A 27,364-nucleotide genomic window follows, 5' to 3' on the forward strand; every position below is an offset into this window, starting at 1 on the left:
ACATGTTTGTTTGCTTGTTTTCATTTCAACAATTTATCGTTAAATATTTTTCCAATCATTAAAATATACGTTTAAATTCATTAAAATATAAATACATAGGTCATTTTCTAGTAAATTTTCTAACTAGTCAAAGTTCACTTGGATAGGCATCATGTTATTAAATGAAGCATATACATCAGATACAATGTATCAAGTCTCGCTATACGCAATGCTGTTTTGGAAACTCCATCACACAATCCGTAGCGCATGTTGCATTTGAAGACGTCGGTCGATTGACCGCTCTTTCGTTGCATGTTTTTCCCTTCATTCTCGCATATTTTAGGTTTCCTAGAGATCGATGCGCTTGTGGGTTTAATGAGAGTTGCCTCAGCGTCCCTTGCAACCTTGATGCTGTCCAGATTTCGTGGACACACGTAAAACGAGTGAGGACTGTCCAGGACCATTTTAGATGAAATAACGAACTTTTTGATGGTTTGGATAGATTTTATACCAATTTGTTGCTCAAAAGTTGCAAAGAAAGGCAAAAGTTGCCCTAGGTTGCTGGTCCTTCGAAAAGTTGCTCAAAACTCCAAAAGTTGCTCAAAAGTTGCCAAGCACAATCTACATTGCCTAATTGTCTCTACTATATAATTTGACGAAGTGTCAAATCAGACTTCTTGGTTTAACTTGTCTCGGTTTGGGGGCAGTTATTTGGCATGCACAATCCAAGGATATGTATTAACAGGCCCGTACCCAGGGGGGGGGGGGGGGGTGCAGGGGGTGCGAACGCACCCCCCCTCCCCCCACAACGGGGGTCCGAAAGGTCCACTTTCGGCTCTTAATAGACGTGCTACTTAATAGACGTGCTACGTGCTACTTTTGTCTACTTTGTAGACAAAACTATAAAGCAAAAGCAAGATCACTCTGGTTTGTAGCCAAATTCGACAATAAACGTCCCTGATTAAGCCACGTTTTATCTAGGCAATGCAAACCTGTATACACCCTTAATACATCATTTTTTATGGTCTCCGCTATATAATATTTATAAAGTGCTTATGTTCCATATCTAAAATATAAACAAAATGCTATAAGCGCTCATTCTCCATCATCAAAATCCTCGCTCATATCTGATTCTCCTGTCTTCCTCGCTCTCTTTCTTTTCTCGTGCTGCGCTTTTCTTGCAAGGAGAAGATCTAAAAGCTTTTTTTGCTTCTTTTACGTCATCTATCACTTTCTGTCCAGCTTGCAGCTAATCTCTTGCTGGCGTTCCTTAGACATTGTCATTGCCGTTCCTTCCTTTCCTCCTTCTTTCTTCGATTTTCGGGAGAATATGCAAAATGGTAAAGACAACCGCAAATTGGAGAGCTTGGGCTTCCTGTGGGTATTCAAGGCCTGGCTACAAATGACCGGTAAATCATGCGATATTTTTAGTGCAGGGGAAAAGCGATAAAGAACAAAGAAAATATACTAATGAATTCACGAAAAAACAAGTACTTTAGTCCTATACAGGCGACGTCTAGGCGACCATTAACACAGAATTATAAAAACAATGTCAAACCATCGATGATGACGGCGAAAGTCGGTAAGTACAATCTCAATTCAAATATTAATATTAAGAAAAGTAGATTCCATCGACATTGTTTTGTTTTTTGGTTTGCTGCAAAAATAAACTTAAAAATAAACTCCTTGTCAAATGCTCCGCTATTTCCTGGCCCTGAGGATGCAGGGGTTTAAATAGACTAGTGCATTAACCCAACTGAACAAAACTAAAAAAAACGTCGGGATAAAATAACAGTCGAATGGAAACAGTACAATTGCATGACATTAAAGACAACAAGCCATCTGAAATCATCCTTTATCTTTCACTCAAAGAATGGAAAAATAAATCATCTTCTGGCAGATGTTATCATTCATAATTACCTGGCACTTGCCTCAGTCCACTGTACTATACTTATGGTTCCAAGCACATTTGTAGTGACAGTCTGTGAAAAGCAGGAGATTTGTCTCCTATTGGTTTCTGGGTTTTCAAGATGGTAGAAGGCTAGTTTCCAGGAGCTTGGGCCATTTTTTACTCATAAGTTAAAGCATTTATAGTTATTGGAGGGACTTCTGTGTCACTTGATCGACAACAAGCCACCTGAAATCAGCCTTTATCTTTCACTCAAAGAATGTGACCACTTTCTAAAATAGCTGTAAAGTATTCATCAGCTAGATTTGTCAGAAAAGTCTTCCATGTGGATTGAGTGTGCCATGCACCTTACATTCATCATTGATGTCAATCAATCTTCTACGGTTTAATCCAATTCTAGTTGTTAGTTTGCAAACAAATCAAGTAAAATGCTAGCAAACATTTCCATTCATCTTTGTTTTAGTACTTACCAATTCGCCTCTCTGGGTTTTCACGTTGTCTGTTTGAATTTGTGCTGAAAGAGAGACTAGCCAAAACCTTGACTTTTAAGTCTGAGAAACATGAGGTATAGGTTCTTTAAAAAATCCTGGACACGCCGCTGGTCTCTAATTACCACTCCTCAACAGAGGGTGTATGGAAAACAAGCAAACTTGCCTATAAGATTTACCTTTTTTAGGCTGATTATTTACACAATATCCTCCATCCTAGTGAAAACTAAAAGGCCACCTCTTTTTTTTATAATTTAGCTTGCTTTAGCTTGGGATAGAATATTGACCTCTGATAACAAATATTCTTCTAGGTCTAAGACAAGGTGAAGAGGAGAATGAGAAAAACATTAACACCGGCCCCATCATAATTCTTGGCTTGATATTTGCATCATCTGTTGTAGCAATGCTATTTGTGTACTGGAGTTTTCCACAACTAGATCCGTAAGTACTGTAAAATGAAAAAAACAACAACAATGAAATGTCTAACAATGAGACTACATGTAGAAACATATCAATGTATGTAGCCTTTCACCTCAGGTGGCCCAGTGTGTTAGTGGGTCAACATATGTGGCCTCTCACCACAGCTGGCCCAGTGGTGGCCCAGTGTGTTAGTGGGTCAACATATGTGGCCTCTCACCTCAGGTGGTCCAATGTGTTAGCATGTCAATGTATGGGGTCTCCCACCACAGGTGGCCCAGTGTGTTAGTGTGTAAATGTATGTGGCCTCTCACCACAGGTGGCCCAGTGTGTTAGTGTGTCAATGTTTGTGGCCACTCACCACAGGTGGCCCAGTGTGTTAGTTTGTCAATGTTTGTGGCCTCTCGCCACAGGTGGCCCAGTGTGTTAGCGTTTCAACGTGTGGCCTCTCACCACAGCTGGCCCAGTGTGTTAGCGTGTCAGCGTAGGGGGCCTCTCACCACAGGTGGCCCAGTGTGTTAGTGTGTCAGCATATGGGGCATCTCACCACAGGTGGCCCAGTGTGTTATCGTGTCAGCGTATAGGGCCTCTCACCACGGGTGGCCCAGTGTGTTAGGGTGTCAGCGTATGGGGCCTCTCACCACAGGTGGCCCAGTGTGTTAGCATGTCAGCGTATTTGGCATCTCACTACAGGTGGCTCAGTGTGTTAGTGTGTCAGCGTATGGGACCTCTCACCACAGGTGGCCCAGTGTGTTAGCATGTCAACGTATTTGGCATCTCACTACAGGTGGCTCAGTGTGTTAGTGTGTCAGCGTATGGGGCCTCTCACCACAGGTGGCTCAGTGTGTTAGTGTGTCAGCGTATGGGGCCTCTCACCACAGGTGGCCCAGTGTGTTAGCATGTCAGCGTATTTGGCATCTCACTACAGGTGGCTCAGTGTGTTAGTGTGTCAGCGTATGGGACCTCTCACCACAGGTGGCCCAGTGTGTTGGCATGTCAGTGTATGGGGACTCTCACCACAGGTGGCCCAGTGTGTTAGGGTGTCAGCGTATGCGGCCTCTCACCACAGGTGTGTTAGTGTGTCAGCGTATGGGGCCTCTCACCACAGGTGGCCAAATGTGTTGGCGTGTCAGCGTATGGGGCCCCTCACCACAGGTGGCCCAGTATGTTAGTGTGTCACAGCGTATGGCGTCTCCCACCACAGGTGGCCCAGTGTGTTAGTGTGTCAGCGTATGGGACCTCTCACTACAGGTGGCCCAGTGTGTTAGCATGTCAGCGTATGTGGCCTCTCACTACAGGTGGCCCAGTGTGTTAGCGTGTCAGCGTATGGGACCTCTCACCACAGGTGGCCCAGTGTGTTAGTGTGTCAGCGTATGGGACCTCTCACCACAGGTGGCCCAGTGTGTTAGCATGACAGCATATGTGGCCTCTCACTACAGGTGGCCCAGTGTGTTAGCGTTTCAATGTATGTGGCCTCTCACCACAGGTGTCCCAGTGTGTTAGTGTGTCAATGTATGGGGGCTCTCATATACTGTGTAAGCGCTATATATCTAAATACTAAGGGCTAAATTTGTTTGAACTTAGCCTAATATATCTGTATGTTATTCATATTGTGATGCATTTTTCAGAAATGACAGAGCTAAAATCAAGCTCCCAAGAAATATGGATGATGCTAAAGGTCTGGGGAGAGCCTTGTCAAACTACACTGATGAATATTTCACACAAGTCTTATTAGGATTCATTGTTGTCTTCATCTTGTATCCTTTCAATATACTAAATAATATTTATTCCATGGTTAATTTTTTATGAGTGATTCAGTGTATCACTGTACTTTCATTATGTGTGTTATTAGTGTTATGAGTATTTAAAGTGGCAGTATCATCACTACTTCTGGCCAATTACAGAACAATTTCCAATGATTTTAATGGAAAACACTAAAAAAAAATCAAAATTGTAAAAGCAGTGTTTTTTTTTTAAAGTTTCTAAAAGCATGTGACTGATAAATCAAAGCGAAGGGCCTTTTAGATAGTGCAAATTTTAATAGATTATTTTATGGATTGAGGTTTCCGTCAGCCTGACATAAGTAAACTGGTGCAATTGCTGCTTTGATATTATCTTTATTAATCCCATTCACCACCTAAGCTACAGAAAGCATAGTCAAACTTGACTTTTTCCATGTTATCCACAATTTGTTATAAATTTTCTTTAAAAGTGCTCATAAAGTCCTGTGACATAATTGAGATTTCTCTATCACTAAATGTTGGTTCATGGCTTTAACATCTTTAACAATATCCAAATATGTAATATAAAATAGTGCTTTTCAATGCTACAATTTATTTATTAAATTATACATTATTATATATATGTTATATTTTATATAATTATATATTCATATGATTAGATTAGAGTTATTTCACTCTCCTTGACTAATTTTTTAGTTTACAAACATTTGCTATCCCAGGATCCATATTTGGGAGCATTCTGTCAGGATTTTTGTTTCCATTTCCTTTGGCTTTATTTGTAGTGTGTTTGGTAAGTTTCATTATGTGAGGCATGACTGTGCCCCAAATTAATGTTTTTGTATTGTTACCTCCCTCCCGCCCCCCTCATATTTTGAGGCCTGCTACATCTTTAATTTACCCTGGGTATCAGAGTCTCGAGCTTTATTCGTTGTTGCTGCCTTGTGTTGTCGGAGTGAAGCTCAAGCCTCTGGTACCCAGGGTAGTTTAGATTTGGAGTGTGAAGGAAGCGATTCGTATAAAGTATAACTTATTACATTATCATAACAATTTTAATTAAAACCTTATGTAAATGTTATTGATACACCATTAGATGACACACTATAGAAAGTGGTCTACTGAAGCTTAGATTGTTCGAAGTAGATTGAAAGAGGTGATATTTTCCTCTCTAATTCTGTAGTTTGGCACTTTTTTACAGTCAAAAGCAATGGATTTGTATTGTAACAATGATTCACGCTGTCAAACACTCTGAACACATCCCTCTAAATACTAGCGTTATTATGTCTGTACACAACGTTATAATGTATATACAAAAGTGGCTTGAGACTTTTCAAAATACATGAAAAGATGTTAAACTCTGGATTGGAAAAGACCTAATTTGCACTAAGCAAAACAAACTGATGGGTCCCCAGCCCCCACACCCCCCTGCTTTAACCATACTATACTACCATCATTTAGCTCATGATCCTTTTATTAATTCTTAGTGTTCAAGTGTTGGGGCATCGTTTTGCTATTTATTGTCCTATCTGGTTGCTGGAGGATTAGTCAAACATTATTTCCCTGAAAGGGTGGAGAAGTGGTGTACACAGGTTTGTGAAAAAAATAGTTCTTTCATTGAAGTTTGCTCAGTTTCTTGCATGCCGGATCACTGCTGCGAATGTCATAGTCTCTGTAAGACCATGAACCAGTGAGTCCAGTGGGACCATGGACTCAAAAAGATATGCGTGGAATGCTATTGTGTTATGGTGAATAAAAAGCGAGAATTAAGATATAATTATTAATTTTAACTATTGACTGCTGTTAAAACATCTAACATTTGATTGTTTGTAACAAACATTCCATATATATTCCCACTGTGACGGTTTTTCTAGTGCTGTAAGTATTTTTTTCTCACAATGTTTCTTTTATTAATTTAAGCAAGTTATTGTGTTAGGAATAGCCTGAAAAACAGGCGTTTAGCCGGTGTTTTTATAGCGAAAAACCGGCTCGAACGATTCGTAGAACGTTTTTCATTTTGCTCAAAATCCAAGATGGCGGCTATAAACGGGTAAAGACCTGCATTGCAGGCTATGTTAGGAATGTGTTTATTTTTATCAATACTAGTCCAGTCAATCTACGTCAAAAAAGGGGCCAACATCAGACTATATAATGTTTTTTTTAACGGTTTCTTGCATAGAAAGTAGTCCTCTTTAACATACTAAACATCTTAAAAAGTCGGAGTAGGCAAACACCCCGAAAAACGGGATCAGATTTTCACAAGGCTTGTATAAAATCGGAGGGTGCCCACATCATGAAAATCACGAAAAAATACATACTTTAGAAAAAGGAATTTATACCAATAAAAATTACTAGAAATATATATATATACACGATAAGGATTAAACATTCAAGTTATTTGAAATAGTTCAGTTATTTTGGGTAAAATGCACAGATTTTTTAGCTATCCTTTTCACCACCACTTTGATCTTGCAGACATTTCGTTATCATAAATGACTATACGTGATGGAAACAGGTTCTCATACAAATAGTGCTTAGCGGCTGTTAATAATGATGTCACTGATTCAGTATAAAACAAGTATATGGACACATTACTTATGATATAATCATTCTCATGGTTTCGTTTTTTATGAAAATAGATTTTTAATGTTGGATGTTTTATGATTTCTTTAAAATTAAGACCCCCTTACAGGTTCTTAAACTCTAGGTTCTTACTTGGGGTGCAGATTAAATCCATGGAATCCGTGACTTCGATTGAGAGGGAATTATTACACGATGACCCTTTGCATTGGCCGTAGGGCGAACACGCTAGATTGTCCATGCGGCAGGAGCAATAAATGTGCTGCAGTCCTGGAGGTCTCTCAAGATCTGTTAAGGGTTCACCCAGTCGTTGACCACAATCTAAGCTCAGACTTCAGACCGCCTTTCTATCGCCTTTCCATTGGTTGACTTGATAGAATACTGGAACTTGGAACTGTGGAACATGGCTGCTGCTGAAATTGGGGATAGATTTTGTGGCTCTCTTAGCTCTGTCCTGTTAACAGCTGCGAGTGCGCGGATGTAGGATGAGGAGACAATGTTTAAAAAAAGAACGCAACAGATGCTGCGATTTTACCTGATTTTTTTTTTCCTGTCATGACCTCTGTCGAGAAGCCATCGGTGTTACCGATCAAAGCACCACAATACAGTTACGACAGGAGTTTCAATCTTCTTGAAATAATGCGTCGGCTTCCTTGGGCCAGGGTATTAAATGAGCACCTCCATCCAATGGATACTGTAGCCAGGTAGATGGTGTTTTGGTGTCCATCCATGGACCAAATGACCTCGACCAAAACAGGCTTCTGCACCACTCTCATCATAGAGTCTAACAATGCTGAAGGAAAACTTCAGAACTTAAAGAAGAAATGAACTAAGAATTGAGCGCTGAAACGACAGATGTAACATTTACGACGTCATTGTCAATGGGCACTGCCGATTGCGAGGTTGTGCTATCTGCTTATAAGTTCTTTTTTCGGTCACTTTAGTGGTATCAACATTAACTGCGCTGTCGGCTTAGGCACCCGTGCAGGTGTTTTTCAGTGTAGGGTCTTGCTAAAAGAGAGAACTTTCCGCATAAGAACTTTCAGAAATGTCTAAAAGGGTTGAATGTCTACAAGCATCGTGATGGTGACAAAATTTATATATTTTTTACCAATGTTTTAACAGGATAAGCCCCTTTAGACTCCGCCAGATGTCATTGTGGTCCTGAATTTAACATCACACTTAATAATTATAATTGAAAGCATGGTTGCGTAAAAAAGATAACAATAAACTTGAGATCGACGCCATTAAAATCAAACAAACTCAAACAATTGATAATAATTACATGATGTGCTTGATTCTCCTTCTAAAGACCCGTAAAGATAGAAACCTGTGGGTTTTGCCCAAAACAGATAAGCTATATCAGATAACGTTCATTTTTATCCAGATCGCGTAGAAATATATATTTCCTATCATTAATAGTGGTATAAATTTGATTTTTTCAAAGTATGTCTATTTCTCGTGATTTTCATAATTTGTATGGGGAAATTCGATGCGGTTTTTCGGGGTGTTTGCGTGCTCCGTTTTTTTTTTTTTTTCATTTATATGGATGTTCATTCAAGAGTATTTTTGAGAATTATTTTCTTTTTGAAGGTGTCTCACCACCAGGATGACCTCCTCAGCTATATCATCTTCTTGCGCATAACACCATTCTTACCCAACTGGTTCATCAACATCACATCTCCTGTCATCGGTGTGCCACTTATGCCTTTCTTTATTGGGACATTCATAGGTGAGCAATTAGTACGCTGTGTATATTATCAAGTAATGGGAAAGTAGTTGGAATCTGCATCTCTTCTTCATTCAAACTTTTACTGTAATTGCTCAAACAAGCGACTCCCTCGAATAAGTACCTTGTCTAAGAGGAAAAATATGAATGAAGTGCTCATCTCGAATAAGCTCCTCGCCTAAGCGTGTTGTTCTTAATAGACTTCGGTACTGACTTTGATGACTTAACGTTAGGAGGGATGCATCTCCCCCAAGTAAACGCCCCCCTTTTGTTGTGTCTGCTCCCCTTAGGTGTCTGTCCCCTCCTCTTGTTTTGCTGTACACCTGTTAGTACGTCCTCTATCACTACTAGACGTGATAATAAGTTCCATTTGTATTGTTTTATATAGGTGTAGCTCCCCCCTCGTTTGGGTTCATCAGTGCTGGGGTGGAGCTGTACGTGCTCTCCACCACTGGTGATCTGATTTCAGGAAAGTCCATCATGATCGTCATTGTCTGTGCTATCATCTCTTTGCTTCCTGTTATATTCAAACGACAACTGAAAAACAAACTCGAATAGTTTAATTATCCTTTTTAGCGCGTTTCCTTTACGATATGTTCTCTATGCAGAAATATGATGTTCTTTCTTGGCTAAATGTAAAAAAAATGTGAATTATTTATTCGAATGCTGTGCTTACACAAATGTCCACTGTACTTTGCATCATTCATTAAAAAATACTTATTTTAGGCTTTCTTTTACCAAATGCAGGAAATTGAAAGTATTTATTTTAGTGCTATGTGGTACACTCCAGAACCAAGTAAGCGAGGCCACCACGAGGCCAGTCGTTACCACAAACATTTGAGCTTGACTCTTTTTTAAATGATACATAGTAGTACAATAACTTAATGACAAATTGTTCGGTTGTAGTATGAATACAACACGAGTCTATTCTTCCAGTCAAACAAAATTAAATATTTTAAAATTGACTATCAGATATGTGAATTCTATATTTGTTGTTGAACTGCGTATATTTCTGGGTCCACCGCGCCAGGAGAGCGGGTTTTATGCTAGCGTGATGCGATAAGGAGGCAACTGGGGAGGGATCCTTTTGCGGGAAAGAACCTTTTTATACACGTTTTTGCTTGGCCACAGAGGCGACATAGGGGACACAAGGTATTATTTTCATTTAAAGATTTTATTTCTTCGTCGTTCTTTGGTGTGACGGGCGCAGTCATTTCTGATTTTTTGTTGTTGCTCATTTTGGTTTGAATTTGCTACCCAAAAAGCTCACGTGACCTCTTAGCGCAAGTCCCCTATTATCGAGAGGTGTGCGTTATGTGGTCACTTAATGCCCGATTTTTGCAGGGTTATCCCATGATATGCAAAGCAGCCTCTAATGGCTGCCAGCATTTAGTAGGCGTCCCTTTTTTTTTACTTTTTGGAGATTTGGTGGACATATATTCCTTACAAGTCAAGGAGCGTGTGGTCAAAGATGGATATTTAGGATAGGCGCGCATGTGTAGAGGTGTAACAAGGAAAACCAAGTGGCCATTAGGTAATTTATTTCCTTCTCAAGAATCCGTCTACAGATTTATAGCCTTCACCAATCCCTGGGATAAAATAAGCTGTCTCCACAATTCCGCAAGTGAAACACTGCTAAACTGCAAGCTTCAGCTTGAATATATATACCTGCAAGATGATACGGAAGCGACGACTACAAAATAAGAAAGTGACGACTACCAAATAATGGAGTGACGACTCCCAAATTAGGAAGTGACGACTACTACTAAGGAAGTGACGACTACCAAATATTGAAATGGCGACTACCAAATAAGGAAGTGACGACTACTAACTAAGGAGGGGACGCCAACTGAATAAGGAAGTGACCATTACCAAATAAGGAATTAACAACTACTAAATAAGGAAGTGACGACTACTAAATAAGGAGGGGACGACTTCTAAATAAGGAAGTGATGACTACTAAATAAGGTGGGGGAAGCCTACTCAATAAGGAAGTGACAATTACCAAATAAGGAAGGGACTACTCCCAAATAAGGAAGTGACCATTAACAAATAATGAAGTAACAACTACCAAATAAGGAAGTGACGACAACTAAATAAGGAGGGGACGACTACTAAATAAAGAAGTGACATTACCAAACAATGAAGTGACGACTACCAAATAAGAAAGTGCCAATTACTAAATAAGGAAGTTACGACTACTATATAAGGAAGTGACGACTACCAAAAAGGCATAGATCAGTTGGGTACGACTAGCAGGTAAGGCTCATGCATGTCAAAGCATTTCTTCCCGGGGGGGGGGAGATTCCTTGAAGTCATCGCACTCCACGATGTAGAACTTGGAGGCGCTGCCGCCGTGCCACTCCAGCAGCACCTGGTGGTTATGACCCTGCGCCCTCGTGCTCGTGAACCAGAGCCTGCCAAGCTGCTTGAGGAACTCAACCTAAAGACAGGTTCGAACTTTTAAAGGATGTCGATCAGCCACTCCTTTGTTATTGTCATTAAAAAATAAAACTCGATGCTCAACGAGACAAGTCTGGCGTGACTCAGTTTAATTGAGACATTAAAGAGGGCCAATCAGGTCGCCGTTTTACACTCCCGCTTAAAATCGATTCAAGCAAAGCATCCATTTCCATCGGCTAATTCAAGCGAGTAACTGGAGTCCTTTTGATAAAATACATTTGATTAGGTATCACAATTCAATTGTGAATGGTTATTTTAAGGTTTTCACGCAAATAGAACATGTTTTTTAAAGCAACAAAGTGCAAAGAAGTGGTTGACGGACATCCTTTAAGATTTATGGCGACGGAGGGACAACCAACGCGGTGTTAGAAAAATGTGATGGTGCGCGCTAAGACTCAATGTGTCAGTCCGCCGCTGTATCCACCGTCCTAAATCTTAAGGTCCTAAAAGTTTTAAGTATGTGTTTTTTACCATCAAGATCCCCTCCTCTACCCCCACCCTTTCCCACTCCCTCGCATTTCTCTTTCCCTCTCCGGGTTGACTGCATGCTCGAGGATCCAGCGTACTTTGCAGGCGCTCCCAAAGGTCACTGCCGCAGAAGAGCTCTTTTGCGGTAGTGACCTTTGGGAGGGCCGGCAAAGTACGCTGGATCCTCGAGCATGGGTTGCCTGTGGCGCACAACTGATCTATACCTCATCCGCCGATAGTGTGACTTCGTGTGAGTGAATTGGAAACCCGCTTTTCGAGGATCTCCTGATTTGCAGGGTGGTTGGTTTGTCGGGCGGGTGGTTTGGCACGGACGCGCCGCTGGCGAGGGGTTCACGGTAGAGATAGCCGTTCAGCGTGGAGTGGAGAAGCAGGTCTTGCGTGGCCTGGAGCGACTTCCACACAGCGCTACCCTCACCATGCACAGGGCAGATAGGGTACCTGCCAACGGGTCCAGGTTATTATCATCATCATCATCAGCAGCAGCAGCATCATCATTATCACCATAACCATCATCGCCAGAATCATCATCACCAGAATCATTATCATCATCTTCTTCTTCTTTCTCTTTCTCATCATTATCATCATCATAACCCAACACCACCCTCGCCATGCACCGGGCAGATAGGGTAACTGCAAACGTTTCAAGACTAGTATCATCATCATCATCATCATCACCATAACCCACACAACCATCGCTACTCTCGCCATGCCCCGGGCAGGTAAGAGCATCTGCAAAAGGATCGACATTAGTATTATCATCACCATCATCATCACCGTCATTTATATTATCATCATCATCACCGTCATTTATAACATCACCCTCATCATCACCGTCATTTATATTATTATCATCATCAACATCGTCATAACAGTGATTGTCGGCTCCTTACCTTGTCCGTATGGTTCCTATTCCGGGAACTGGCGGCAGCATGATTCGAGTCCCTGTGGCTTTCGTAATACGTAAGTTACCTGAAATTAATGAAAACCTTTTGTTAAAGCCAAACTTGCACTAACAAATCACGTGACTTTTTGGTTTTCAAACTCGCCCGTGCTCTGACCTTTGGGCGGCAAATAAAAAACAATTAAAAGCAATTCAGCGCGCCTTGTAGTCACGTGTTTAGAGCCGCCTGTGGCAGTTTACCCACCTTGCTTTTCCAAGACCCCGACTGTCTCTTGCGTGGTGTCCGCGGCCACAGTCCCCACCTCCGTTCCACCAAAAAACTCTGCCGGTGTGTAGAACCTCTTCTGGTTGGTGCCATTGTACGCGTTATCGAGGGTCTGCCCGCCGTTACGCGTCTGGCCCTCCTCCACGGTCTGCCCGAGTAGAGATTGCGGCTTGCCCTTGTGCTCGATATCGAAAGGGTTCCAGTTGTTCAGGGGGGTCAGGTAGATGATTTCCAGGGGGATGGCGTAAGTCCATTTCTGGTTGATTTTGTCACATTTCTCGTTGGCGCCAGATCCTTTGCACGTCTTTAGTTCCATTCCTGCAATTTTTTGGTGAAAAGCTCGTTGAGACAAGAAAAATGCACAAAAAGGGCGCTAACTATGGAGTGTTAATTAATGTCCCAAGGGGGATGGGCGATTTTGACTTAGAGCCCCCCTACAGTGTGTGCCCCCTCCCTCTCGACAAGTTAGGGTCAGGGCCCATTTTTACCCCCCCCCCCCTCCCCCGCCCTTGACTTAGAGCCCCCCTACAGTGTGTGCCCCCCTCCCCCTCAACAAGTCAGGGTCAGGGCCCATTTTTAACCCCCCCCCCCTCCCCCGCCCTTTGGGTGTTAACACATTTATCGTACTCCTTTCATTAATTTTCACATTTTTATCAGCGGCGGTTACCTGGGGTCGCTCCGTGTGTTCTATGGAACCTTTTTATGCTAAAAAAATGCGTGTCCATTTGAGGGATTCTTGGTTTTGTTGTTCAGTTTTCATAACTTGAACCACCCTTTAAAAATCCTAGATCCGACGCTGTTCTAGGCTTGATTGCCAGCCGTTTCTGTGGTCCCTTAGTACGTGCTGGACAAAGAAGCGTAAGGCTGCAACGGCGTTCCCACTTTGGATTGTGAAGTTTTTTTTCTCTACTGTTTGTAATACATATTGGAGTTTTTTTCTACTTTTTATAACACCAATTGTATTCCATCCTTGAATTTCAAAGACAAGGCCACTTTTCATAATAGAAACTACATTCTCATCTTGGGTTGTGACGTCATGGCCATGAAAACGTTCTCGTCGGCGAATCCCCGGTGTCTCGTAGATACCCCCATCGCCCCGGTCGCCTACACTTTGAACCAGCGATGATAGCGCGCGGCGTTGATCTTCCCAAATTGTCCAGGCGCGATCTCTTCAGCGGGGAGACCGTACGCATCGTCTGTCAGTTTGCCCGCGTAGTTATCTTTTCCGGGGATCTACGAGAGAGAGGGGCGTCAAGGGCAACACACGCTTGTACTAAGAGGACGTAGGAAAGAGAACCAGAGTCCGAAGAGAAGACAGAGTCCGTAACAAGGCAACTGGTTGGCGCAGTTGGCAGAATATTGCTTTGCAGTGACTCCCACATGTCCTTCACCACTGGGTACCGGCTTCGATTCCCGGTTCCGATGTGAGTTGAGTTCGTCTCGCTATTGCTCCCATTTTTTCTGGGTTCTCCAACAGTGTTCCTCCCTCGACATTTCTGGCCAGGTGCTAGGTCCCATTTCCTATTCGACTACATAACCCTGTCTGGGAGATGTAAAAGAGAACTCCCTGGTAACGCCCTCACCCCTACCCTAGTCGCGCCACCACCCCTATCATGATAACGCCCCCGCCCCTACCCCGGTCACGCCTCACCTCTATCCTGGTTACTACTGTACCCCGGTTACACTCTGCCTCGTCCAGCAGCGTCCACTGCTTGGTTATGCGCTCGCGCAAAGGCCACTTGTCCTGATCCAGGGGTTTCAGCTGGAATCTCGCAGCGTGGGTCAACTCATGCTACTTATACTTTCTATCTGCCGCCATTCTGGAGGCGAGCTCGTCAACGACTCGGAACCTGTTGAGCTGCAGGTCTCTGCTGATCGGGTGACACAGGATCCTGTAGTTCCACTGCGCAAGCTGCAGGTAGCCGTCCGAGGTGACGTTCATGATGGTGGTTGGTAAGAAGGAGTAGTTTTCGTCGTTGTCTTTGCGGCCGGCGTAGGACGTAAACCGGATGTTCTCCTGGAGGTCGTGCCAGCTCTTGGCGTTGGTGAAGTGCCGGTCGCTTTCGAAGCCCTCCTCGATGGAGTGGAGTGGCGTGGTCCAGGCCCCCTCCAGGTAGCACAGGTTGGCCTTGAAGTACTTGCGGTAGTCGCGCACGCTGTGGTCCTGGTCCTTGAAGGCCTTGAACCACGCGTGCATCTCCTTCACTTGCTCCGATACGGTCGCCTTGCTTGTCACCTATAATGCAAGACAGGCATGATAGATAAACCTCCGCCACTTTCCCTTTGGGAATCCCCCCCCCCGTTCACAAGTGTTAACGCATGATCACCCCTGCCGAGGTGGTGCCCCATAGTGTGTTAATAGTGACCTGTTGATAGTTAACCTGTTTATCTTATCCTTCGTGTGTGTACGGAGTCTCACCTCTGGCGGGACGTCCGGAAAGGGTATATCCTCCACAGCGTGGTAGTCCTTACTGGTGCAGTGCGGCATGTACAGATGGTAGTCGTTATGTCGGGTGCGGAACTCTACTCCGTTTAACACGGCCAAGAACTCTCCCAGTCCGACCGTGCGGTCGTTATTCGAGTGGTCATGGATAGACAGCACGCTAAACTTGTCCGCATGGCTCTGCGAGTAATAGTTCTTGGTGCCGTGCTGATTGTGCCGGATCTGTTTGACGCCGGAGCTGGCGTCCGTGCGAATTTTCTCCTCCATCGAGAGCTGTTGTAGCATCATTTGGCGCGCGAGTAAGGCGACTGTAGACTTGAGGGATTTGACAGATTTCTCCAGGTCCACGCTTGAGCTCTGTACGCTCACGAAGAGCACAAGCGCACAGCAAACTATCCCTTGCAATATCTTCATGATTCTGCGATAAACAACGCTTTAAATTAAGAGAGTTACAGAATGCGATCAGCTACTCGTTTGTTATTTTTATATATGAAAATACTTCGCTTCATTTGAAAGAAAACTTATGATACCTGAGTATCATCTTTTGGTTGAAAGTTTTTCCTCTAGTTACTCGATTGAATTATTCGATAGAAATAGATGCTCTGCGTGACTTATTGAGCGGGAGCGTAAAATGGCGGTCTGATCGGCCTTTTTTATTTTGGAACTGCGAATGGACGTTTATTTAACAACTACATCGAGTATTGGCCTAAACAAAACAAGCAAATAGCAACGAGCAATGGGCATGTCATTAATATGGAGCCTAACTTTAACAGTACGCAGGTTTGGGGGGGGGGGGGATTCGGGTAGATCGGCTATCCATATTTCAGTAGATAAACACTCGATAATATATGTACGTGATCCCTAGACGAGTCTCGAGAATCATCATAAGTCACTCAAAGTTCCCCGTGGACTATGCAAAGAACTGGTGGTCAATATTATAAATATATGAATCGGATGAAAATGACCCACAATGATCAATGGCCAGGTTCCGCCTCTCTCTATTGGCGGGTTACTTACTAGTAAATAGTGGCCTAGGGAAAACTCGTGACCTCGCAAGGACCGCGGAGCATGTTGAAAAGTATGTGTGTGTGTGTGTGTGTGTGTGTGGGGGGGGGGGGGGGGGGGGGGGGGTGGGGGGGGGTGGGGGGGGGGGGCTGACAATTGAAAAAAAAGGTCATATTGAAAAACGAAAAAAGGAATAAATCACAGTATTTGGCTTGTTTCTGTCGCAGAAAGTAGTGAGACCCCCGCGGTCCCTGCCGCGTGGACATCATACTTGAAGCACTATCCCGTACTCTAGTTTATAATTACGCATTCTTCCCTCAAATGGGGATCAATATCGAATTAAATAAAAAAAGGTAAAATATGCTTCTTTTGGCGAAGAGTTCATCGTAGGTATTTTAAACCAAATCTCGGGGCGAGTTGTCGTTTTTGCTTTACGCCCCGTAATTTCTCGGTATTATAATTACTTACTACTAGTAAACCAAATCTCGGGGCGAGTTGTCGTTTTTGCTTTACGCCCCGTAATTTCATTTAATAGTATAGTTATTGTTATACTAGTAAACCAAATGTCGGGGCGAGTTGTCAGATTGCTTTCTCGCCCCGAAATTTTGTTTACTAGTATGTTTTTATCTATAAAATTTTAAAATTCTATAAAATTTCAAAATAATACCACTAAACTTTCTCGCCCCCAATTTCATTTACTAGTACTAGTAAGTTAATTTGCTAAGTTAGCTAATATATGAATTCCCGACAGCGGGTAGTAAGGGAAGTATAACCACAAAATAAACACTTGGTGACATGAGACCATTAGAGAACTACGTAAACTAAAAAAGTGTTGCCTGAAGATATCAGTTAGAGTTATATGACCTTCCAATGACGCAATCTTTAGACTCTCAAAATCCCGTTACCCCCAACCCCCAGCAGTCTTTTTGTAACAACATTCTCACTCCGACAACACTCACTCCGCGTATCCAGGATATCGCTGATTACAAATAAATGCCAAAATCCCGCAAAAACCTATGGTGGACCCTTTATTGAATGCTCGCAGTGAGCGGTGTGTTTATATTGGCAAGAGAAGCTCTTATAGGTTGTTTTAGTTTTAGCGGAGGATATATTATTTTTAAAAATATTTGTCAGTTACATTCTGTATCAGATCCTGTGATTCTTTTCATATTAATGCCAAGTTCAACCCATGGTACCCGCAGTTAATGATAAACTCAAATCGGTTATTTCAATATTATTATCAATAATTTCGGGTCTAGTCTCGTCTCTTTGTAACTTTTAATGTGTACTGTAAGAGCTCAAATAAAAACCCGAGGGCTTAATAAATAGGAGTACTAGATTCTTTTTTTCTTTTTTGTTGACACAGGGTATTTATGCCATTTTTGGGACATCCTTCACAAGTAAAAAAAAAATCAAGGAAGCCCCGTAAAAAGATCGAGCAGGAGCAAATAATATTTCCCCGTCAAATATCAAATGGCCGACCCCGAATTATTTTTTATAATAATAAAACGAATATTCATACACTAACAAATAAAGTGCGATATTTTATCTACTTTATAAACACGGTCAAGGAGCTTTTAGATAACACGAAAGTGTCACCAGGTCACCTCTAGCCAGACCTCAAGCTGTCTAAATACACTTGTGGGCTCGCAAGGTGCTATGGGAGGCAAGTCCACAGGAGCCCCAATTTATTTGTTGTGAAAATAGCCGCTGTTCTATCACATCACCGGCGCGTTGTTGGAAACACAACACAGACATGGCTTTTTGTAGGGTAAGAAATACAGTAAAAACCCGCATGTTAGGGACTTACATTTTATCTGGCAAGATGGGTTACTATATTTTTGGATACTTTCTGACTATTTAAACAATTTTTTTATTATATCTCGTCCCTGTCCACATTGTAGAATGTCGGCCTTATTTTATTAATTTATATAAGTATTTCTGCTTTGCAAAATTCTGTGTTCATTCGATAACAATCAGATATCGATACGTTTAAATTAATTGATAATCTTGATAAATTGATATCGATAATATTATTATAACAATTAGTATTACATAATCAATTCGATCATTAGCCTCCCTAAAATAACCGCCTTTTCCAAATAAGCGCCCCACCTAAACGTACCGCACAATAATAAACTTCAATGACGAGGGGGACTGTACATTAGAAAGGAAGTAAGGAGCCGACCACTTGACTTTTGGGAGGGGGGGGTGGATGTTTTTGGGTGCGCAGGATATTTATTGGCATGCAAGAAATTTTTTTTATTACCAATGCAGGCTATTTTTTCGTCCACCAATTGATGCAGGATATTTTTTCTGCCCTTAGAGGCCTGCAGGATATTTTTATTCAAAATCATCCACCCCCATCAAAAGTCAAATTGTCGAACCCTAAGGAAAACTCACATTAGTACCCAAGACAACATTTTAAACAATGAAGGCTTGTTTTGATATGGTGCTTGAAAGATATTTACTCCTTCCATGTATCTAGAGATAAAACCAATTTTGAAATAAGCACCTTCTTGATATAACTTCCTCCCTGAATAAGTGTCTCGCCTGGGACATGAAATAAAAAATTACTTATGATGCGCTTATTTTGGCAATAATGGTATGTTGGTTGGCTGTGCTGATTATTTAGTTTCCTCTGTATATTTCTGTACATCGTCTGTTGTCTCCTATCCTACACAGGAATAAATACAGTTGATCCTATTGATCACATACAAACTTCAAAAAAGCTGACAACTAATTTAATTCAATGTCTTCATGATATAGACCCTTTTCTAGTTAACACTCCCAGTTATGTAAAATTTACAAATAGATAAATAGTTTAGGGGTTTCTGCTGTATGCTCACATTTTGCTATCTTTGTTTCATTTTAGCTGGTGCGATCCCCAACCTTTTTTTGTCACCTGATGAAAAGACGACCATTTGCTACAACATTAGCTCAGGGTGTTCATCAGAGCTTAATGAGTGGACCTTTAACCCAATTATCAGAAGAAGAAGAAATGATGAAGCAGTCAGGTAAAGAATAATTTGAGATATCAGGATAAATGGTGAATTTCAAGGTCTCAACTGTCACTGTTTTTTTTTGTAGTGTATCAACTCTAGCTATAAAGCTGACCTGCCATCACCACACATTGACCTTACTATAGCAGTGTCAAAGTTTGAATGAACAATTTGAAAAATTAATGACTGGCTTTTGTCTCAAAAGTCATGTTTCTGTCTCAATAGCTCAAGCTTAGTTAAATACTTCAATATTTCAATCAATATTTAAAAAAGGCATCATTTCCTACTTCGAGAAGAAAGTAGACTTTTTACAAACAGCAGAAGTTTTGGCGAAGAATTGGATAACACTATCAAATTTTAGTTAAAAATACCCTCCACTGCAACCAAATATTTTCAGGTCATTTCTGTTCTCTGAACTGTCAACATACTTAAAAATTACTCTGTAGAAATTGATCACCATTTACCAAGTCATCTCCACCATAATTTAACTGAAAATGTAATGATTTAAGCATGCGCACAAAAGTCAAGAAAGCACTCACTGGCCATTTCCACATGGCTACAAAAGTAATGGTAACCCAAATAAGTAAGAGACTGAGCAAGTTCTGTACCAGTTTCTTATTATCAAGGACAGACAGCATGTTAGGGCACAGTTTTTTTTTTCACACAAAAAATGTTTTTGTTGTGCCACATCCGACTAGCTAGTATTTACCTTTTGCAATGGCGCACACCAGGCATTCACATAGGAACTTTGCCTCACAAAAAAACACACAGCTCAAAAGAGGGGAGAATTTTCCCTCAGTTGCTTGAGAAATGAGTTTTTTTCGACATTTTCATGCTCAGTTTTCACCTTGCGAGGCAAAGCAAAATGCATGTGGGAAATTGTCCTCACTATGTGTGCTAGTCTTTAGTTTTTAAACACCCGTATAATAAACTCCACATTTTGCAGTTGCCAGATTTGCGAAAGAAAAGATCCAGTCCCTGGTATCTGAAATGGACCAGAACTCGCAAATGGACCCAGGCATCATCAAGGGGCTTTTTGAACAAGGCGTGAGTTTAACAATGACAATATCATATTCTTGCTGCAAACTTTAATCATATTTTAAAGAGAGGCCAAAAATAATAACCATTGATCGTGCTTATCTTCAGCTTATGGGTATTGAGATTGGCTCAGAATATGGAGGAACAGACTCCACCTTTTTTGCAGCCAACCTTGTAATCGAGGAACTGGCAAAGGTTGATCCATCTGTAAGTGTGATGTGCGATGTGCAAAACACTCTGATTAACAACCTCATCATGACTTACGGTACGAAGGAACAAAAGCAAGAGTATCTACCACAACTGGCACAACATATGGTGAGTCTAAGTTAAAGTAGCTCTATCACCTTCATAGACCCATGGCTAGTCTCATGTATTAACCTAAAAAATACCAGATTAATGTTTTTGTTGGATTTCTTTTTTTTTTCATTTAACATATTTGAAACTATCCATAGCTCTATGAAGGTACGAGTAGAGCTTCTTTCTTGATTAATTAGTAATGTGAAGCTAATGTAGTTCTGAATTTAGGCTTAGGTGGAATAGAGTAAGGGTGATTTATACAATTGGACGCCCTGAATGTGTTTATACATAGTCTCATTGTTCTATTCGCCAACCGTCCATCCGGACTCTCTTTGATTCTACTAAAATAATCACTTTATTCTTCAGGTCGGCGGGTTTTGTCTGTCAGAAGAGTCCTCTGGTTCAGATGCGTTTGCCCTCAAGACCGTTGCCCTGGAGAAAGATGGTCACTTTGTATTGAATGGCTCTAAGATGTGGATCACTAACGCTGAATATGCTGGGGTCTTTCTTGTCATGGCAAACGTCAACCCATCAGAGGTGAGGTAGTAAACATATTCTTGGTGAATTTTTTTTTTAAATCTAACACTACCAATACTGCAGCTTAAACCATACATGATTTCAAGCTAGAACAGACGGATGCAAACTTAAAGAAATAGAATTCCTATATTCATTGTTTTTTTAACTCTATATGGTGCGTTACGGGTTTGGTATTCTCACTGAAAGGGCAAACCCCAGTTGGTTTTAACCCTCATAGAAATCTCTTTACATGGCGTAAACTTCTCTGTAGCGAACAGTACTCACATAATAATAATACTTAGATAATATTTAACTCAAGCGGCCTTGCAATGATATTGGACAATACGAAGGCGACAAGTCGAATCCAAGCCCGGAGAAAAAAACAACACTCGATCCCTTTCCTACGAAGACCGCAAGTTCCTCGATATCGAACAAAGGACACACCGCCGAGAAGACGGTCACTATGAATTACCCCTTCCTGTACGCGATGCTAACTTAGTTCTCCCCGATAACAAGCAGCAAGCGTTAAGCCGTCTAAGGGGTGTAATACAGACAAGACGGTGTCGTGTCATGTATTATAATATCAGTAAAGGGGGGGCCGTAAATTCGACCGGAAGGGAAATACACTATAGTAATGGCTTTTTCACTCCTCCTGTGGATGGAGCACTCTTTCGCTGGCGGCCTTGGTGGCGAGCTGCTTACGGGGAGCCTTTCCTCCGGTAGACTTACGTGCTGTTTGTTTGGTACGAGACATTTTATCTTGTCTTTTTCGGTGCGCGAAAAAATGGTACGTTTCCGCATTCTTCTCTAGTGGTAGGGAACCTTTTTTCCAATAAAAGGGACAATACTCTTCTTTTTAGGTCGCCTGTTGCAAATAACATTTCGGAATGTCATTCCCATAAGCGGGAATCTTATTTTGTAGGATGTATTCTTGAAGTCAGGCCTTATATTCACCTAACATGTGTGTTTTTATTTGTAATTTTCTAGGGCTACAAAGGCATAACTACATTCATTGTGCCAAGGGAGACACCAGGACTCTCTATTGGCAAAAAGGAGGATAAGCTTGGTATCCGCGCCTCATCAACATGTCCAGTGCATTTTGATAATGTCAAGGTAGTTATTGTCGCCTGAGGTCACCTTGAGTGACTTGTTTACTCCTAATAATGTTACTGCTAGTGCATGTTATTGGTGAGCAAGGTTATTTTTGCACACCTTACATATGCAGGTACCGTCGAGTAGCGTCCTTGGGGAAGTCGGTCATGGCTACAAGTATGCCATCGGGATGTTGAATGAAGGGCGAATCGGCATTGGAGCACAGGTATAATTTTGATATAGGTATTGGGACATATGATTTATTTTAATATCGGCATTAGGGTACAGGTGTGATTTCGCTCATGCGATTGAAGAACATATATTGCACAGGTATGATTTGGGTGATGAAAGGCATGATTTATGAGGTATGGTATATTGATATCGGATAAATTATCGGATATGTATTGTAATTTCTTGGACGTGCGTTGGATTTTTTCGGATATGTTTTGGATTCTGTGAAACATATCCGCATTTCTCGGATTTGTTTTGGAATTTTACGGATGTGTGTTGGAATTTTTAAGTATTTTGACTACTCTGGTACTTATATATGTGTGTGTCGGATATTTCGGCGTAACACTTTCCCATTCCTCGTTTAAAAGGTGGCCGGTGAATACTCTCCATTTTTACACGAAGCAATTTTTTAAAGTTAAATATTGTTTTTCTCGATGTAGATGCTGGGTCTTGCTCAAGGCTGCTTTGACCATACCGTACCGTACACACACGAAAGGCGACAGTTTGGAAGAAGCATTTGGAGCAACCAGGCATGTAGCACGCATATCCTTTCATCACCATCATAACATATTCTCAGCATTATCACTTCTACAACTACCATTTGCAGAACCTGACTTCATCATAATCATTTTCACAATACAAACATGTACTCATAACAAAGATTATCACGTGTAAAGCGTATCATTATTACGTCTACTGGGGCCGGTTCCTGAAAAGCCGATTATCGCTAACCCAGGGTTAAATTTGCCCTAACCCACGATTAAATTTTTACCCCCGAATTAGTTCTGTTACCGAAACGTTTGGAAGTAAAATCTAACCCCGCTCGCGAGGCGGGTTAACTCGCTAACCTACGGTTTAGTTGACGTGACACAGGCCTCCCAAACTTTGTAGTAGAACTAAAGTTTCATAAAATGAAGGTGCCGACAAAAAAGACGTTACACAAAACAATGTAGGGGACAAATGTCCTAACATTTCTCTTTGTTATGCGACCTTCGTTGCGATGCTGATACGAAAATTGTGCTAGGACAAACAGAAAGTCACATGAAATATATAATTGAAATGAATCTGTCTTGCTAGTGTCACGCACCATACTCGAATCCTGTAAATGACATTTTTGGCCATGAAATGGAGGTAATTACAGGTGATGTAGAGGTGTTTTGGGGCTTTTCTGCGAAAATAAAATCACCAAAGGTAAATGTTTGAGTTGCTCTCTATTGATCTACTGGGTATCCTGTGTGAATTTTACTCATCAAACCAGTTTTGCACTCGCTTAATCCAGGGTTAGTAAATCGGGGGATTACTTGGCTTTCGGGAACGGTGAGTTATCCGTAGGTTAGCTAACCTACGATTGTGTAGTTCCAGAAAATATCCATATACTCCCCATTGAGGGGATTGGAAATCCCAAGGGGGGGGGGGGGGGTGGGTGGGGGGTAAACGCCCTGGAATTTCCAGAGGGCAGGGTGGGTAAAATGGCCTTTTTCCTTAACAGTTACTGTATTTATTTTTTCCAGGGGGTTGGAAATTACAGAGGGGTGGGGGGGGGAGGTATGGATATTTTCTGGAACTACACATTAGCGAATTAATTAATTAACAATTAGGAAACCGGCCCCTGGGATATAAGGAAATTACCCTTTTGTGTTTTTATAAAAAGAAGCATGTTTTTAGACATAAGTGCTTTCAAAAAAATGCGGTAGTTAGCTTATTTCAAAGAAAAAATTATAGGCGAAAATTGATTAGGTAATAGGTTACATTGAATGTAATAAAAAACAAAAATATGGTGAAATGGCTATTATACTGGATATACTATACAACTATGTACACAAAGTATCTAGCTTATCGGCTTATGCGCTAGGCTATGCAACACCAGATTGCAGAGGTGAGGACCAAGATCGAGGCTGCTAGGCTGCTGGTGTACAACGCCGCACGAAGGAAGGAAGCAGGTTTGCCTGTTGTTCGAGAAGGAGCAATGGCAAAGTATTTCGCTAGTGAGGTATTGTGGACTTGGTATATCGCAGTTTAATGCCGCAAAACCGTCACCAATTAGTCATAATTTCCTAGTTGACTCCTAGCTTTTCGTAGCTGACTGTACTGTAGTATGACTCGTAGATTGTAATTGTTTCTTTCTTCGAAGCCTGCTTACTTGAAAACATTTTTCAGTGCTTTTGGTATTGTGCTGTCTAGTTTAACTCATTGACCCCTCAACCGGCTTGTGCCGGCCGTGAAAAGCACCCACAACCAATTATGAAACAATTATAAAAAAATAAATATTCATAAAAACATCCACAAAAAAGGGGACCTCTTCTAGGATTATATAGCAAGAGAGAGACGCCTATTTAGACGCCGTGTTCTTAAGATTTTTTTTTATGTGAACCTCTATCCTATTGAGCTAAGAATTGAAACTGCATGTCCTTAAAAAAGGAGAAACAAGAGACTATAGAAAAAGTGAAGCCTCAAGGTTACGTCTGGATTTTGATGTTACAATGCATTCTGGCCATGTTTCCTCTATGTCAATGTCTCCTCTGTATCAGTAACTTTTACTATCTCTGTCCTGTGATTACTCTAAGGTTGCAACATTAACGACTTCCAAGTGCATGGAGTGGATGGGCGGCGTGGGCTTTACCAAAAGTTACCCTATCGAGAAATACTACCGCGACTGTAAAATTGGTAAGATTTCTTATAGCCAAATTCGTTGTAGCGCGCCCTTGGCGAATCCAAAATCATTTCTTGTTTGGGAATAGCGCGTTGTCAATCAACCGTCTAAACCAATCGATAGCTTTCATGTTTTCACAGTTGCATCATTAACCATTTGATTGCACGGAGCAAGGGAAGTGATTGGTCACGGTGGTATGACTGTCTACGCGCTATTCCCAGATGAAAAATGAAATTGAATTCTCGGCGGTCGCGCGACAAAAAATAACGGCGGCTCGTTGGTTATTCTTTATAGTACTTTTTTAAATTAAAACCGTTAAGAAATCTTTATTTATTTTTCGGAGGGCAGTATTTGACCATGCCTATTTGATGTATGATGTGTTGTTATTTATCGGTAACTGATTTAATGTTCTTCAACATATAAACGACCAAAATTTTCCAATATATTATTCAAAATAACAGTTATTTTTTTTCTTTGAATCTTTTAAAATACACTACACAACATTGTTTGGCCCCGTATCCTAACGGCACTAGTATTCTGCCAAAAATATTCGAGTTTGAAGAATACGCCCGTTTTATATCTATAAGTTACACATGGCGCAAGCAGAATTTAGTTCTATAGAATTTCCCCAAGGGATGAGAAATCGAAGGCGGAGTCTTGTAGTTGTATAAGTGGAAGCTCGGGAAAATCGGGCATTCAAGGCAAGTTCCGATGGTCATTTTACAAAAAGACTCAAATTCAACTACTATTTGAGGTTTCTGGGCCATAACAACCTGGGCTCGTTGTGATGACATGTCTTTATAATATATAATAATTATAATATATTCAATCATTAAAATACAGTGCCGTAGCAGGCTTCGAAATATTGGGTGGGGGTGCACAATACTGAAACATTAATATAAAACATACATATTTGGGGTACAGCCACGCCCCTACTGGTCATTTTCTTATAATTTTTGACAATTATTATTTTTTTTTTTGGGGGGGGGGGGGGGGGGGGCATGTGCTACGGCCCTGAAATACCTTATTTGGTTTAATTTCACAGGGACAATCTATGAGGGAACAACGAATATCCAGCTTAACACGATAGCCAGGGAGCTAACGGAATATTTACCTTAGGCAGACCCAATACCCTTGGCCGTCAAATGGTGGGTCATCTAGTATATGGATCGTCAAGCACCACCTTTTTCCCATATATTTATGACTGCACGCCTTTTGGGTTTTCTTTTGGGTTTTAACTATATAGTTATATAGTAAGGTATTAAAAAGTGTAAATTTTCCAAATATTTTGCACCCCTCGCATGAAAAGGGCATGTTTCCTTGACATTCGAACAGATATAATTATAAATGCTAGTAATTTATAAATAAACTATAAACTATAACTTTCACATTGTGTTCCTTGGGTTATTTTCTCCTACACTCTTTTTTATAAGAACGTCTAATTTTCAGTTGAGGCTGGACCGTTCTTATTTTTGGGACTTTTTAAGGCTGAATAAGTTCTTAACGATGTTCTGAAATTTTAGTGTATTAAAGAATATAATACCCAATTAATTATTAGGAAGAGAATTACACTAATGATCTATAGCAATAAAAAGGTTGTTACAATTTGATTCTGCATTCTAGAACGCATTAGGACTAAAAAAGTAAAAAAAAATGCTATCTGAGCCTCGGCATGTTTTTAGCATGTTCTTAAAGTTTGTGAAATCTCAGGCTGCACGTTCTTATAAGAAAGGTTCTTATAAAAAAGAAAGAGTGTAGCAGCGAAATGCACATTATAGAACACCAGCTATGCAAATGACATTGCCGCCAATTACATTACCGTGTGTAAATCTAAAGAAATTCACTGTCCCTTTTCAATACTCGAATCTTTGGAATGCCCTTCTGTCTGCTGTCAACAGCTGAATGCAACACTCCAACACTATAATACCACCGACCGAAATGGAAATATTCAAGATTTTGGCTTTTTCAGTGTACTTTCCTTGATCATCCTCGCGCCACTTTTTAACGCTGAGGCGAAAGCTACAAATTTCAATGACACTTTACAAAAAGTCGCATTTGATATTTCGTTTGCTGTTACACCCTAAGTAATTAAAGAAGCTCTTTTTCTTATTTGATGTGAAACTTTTTCCGTCAT

General features: G+C 41.1%; 2 protein-coding genes and 1 pseudogene across 2 annotated transcripts; 2 read left to right on the plus strand and 1 right to left on the minus strand.

The window, feature by feature from the left end:
- The first annotated feature begins 1,372 nt into the window (after window positions 1-1,372).
- Window positions 1,373-9,803, plus strand: LOC5508328 (transmembrane protein 41B). The gene is made up of 7 exons (XM_001628873.3): window positions 1,373-1,561; window positions 2,688-2,817; window positions 4,422-4,550; window positions 5,232-5,325; window positions 6,017-6,121; window positions 8,703-8,841; window positions 9,227-9,803. The coding sequence occupies exons 1-7, from the start codon at window positions 1,450-1,452 to the stop codon at window positions 9,394-9,396; spliced, it is 879 nt and encodes a 292-aa protein (XP_001628923.2). The 5' UTR covers window positions 1,373-1,449; the 3' UTR covers window positions 9,397-9,803.
- A 2,184-nt stretch (window positions 9,804-11,987) lies between these two features.
- Window positions 11,988-15,854, minus strand: LOC116615476 (annotated as a pseudogene).
- Window positions 15,855-18,034: 2,180 nt separating this feature from the next.
- On the plus strand, window positions 18,035-26,618 carry LOC5508334 (short/branched chain specific acyl-CoA dehydrogenase, mitochondrial). The gene is made up of 11 exons (XM_032377108.2): window positions 18,035-18,175; window positions 19,280-19,421; window positions 20,353-20,453; window positions 20,553-20,759; window positions 21,108-21,278; window positions 22,245-22,370; window positions 22,483-22,575; window positions 23,021-23,110; window positions 24,433-24,570; window positions 25,145-25,244; window positions 26,276-26,618. The coding sequence occupies exons 1-11, from the start codon at window positions 18,161-18,163 to the stop codon at window positions 26,347-26,349; spliced, it is 1,257 nt and encodes a 418-aa protein (XP_032232999.2). The 5' UTR covers window positions 18,035-18,160; the 3' UTR covers window positions 26,350-26,618.
- Window positions 26,619-27,364: the final 746 nt, after the last annotated feature.

The sequence above is a fragment of the Nematostella vectensis genome, chromosome 6, assembly GCF_932526225.1.
Source record: "Nematostella vectensis chromosome 6, jaNemVect1.1, whole genome shotgun sequence".
NCBI lineage: Eukaryota > Metazoa > Cnidaria > Anthozoa > Actiniaria > Edwardsiidae > Nematostella > Nematostella vectensis.

Coding starts and splice junctions, on each gene's coding strand:
- LOC5508328 (XM_001628873.3), top strand. CDS start 1,450: ATGAATTCACGAAAAAACAAGTACTTTAGTCCTATACAGGCGACGTCT. Junction 4,551..5,231: donor TTCATTGTTGTCTTCATCTT/GTATCCTTTCAA, acceptor CTAATTTTTTAG/TTTACAAACATTTGCTATCC. Junction 5,326..6,016: donor CTTTATTTGTAGTGTGTTTG/GTAAGTTTCATT, acceptor ATTAATTCTTAG/TGTTCAAGTGTTGGGGCATC.
- LOC5508334 (XM_032377108.2), top strand. Junction 20,454..20,552: donor AGGGGCTTTTTGAACAAGGC/GTGAGTTTAACA, acceptor GCTTATCTTCAG/CTTATGGGTATTGAGATTGG. Junction 22,576..23,020: donor GAATCGGCATTGGAGCACAG/GTATAATTTTGA, acceptor TTCTCGATGTAG/ATGCTGGGTCTTGCTCAAGG.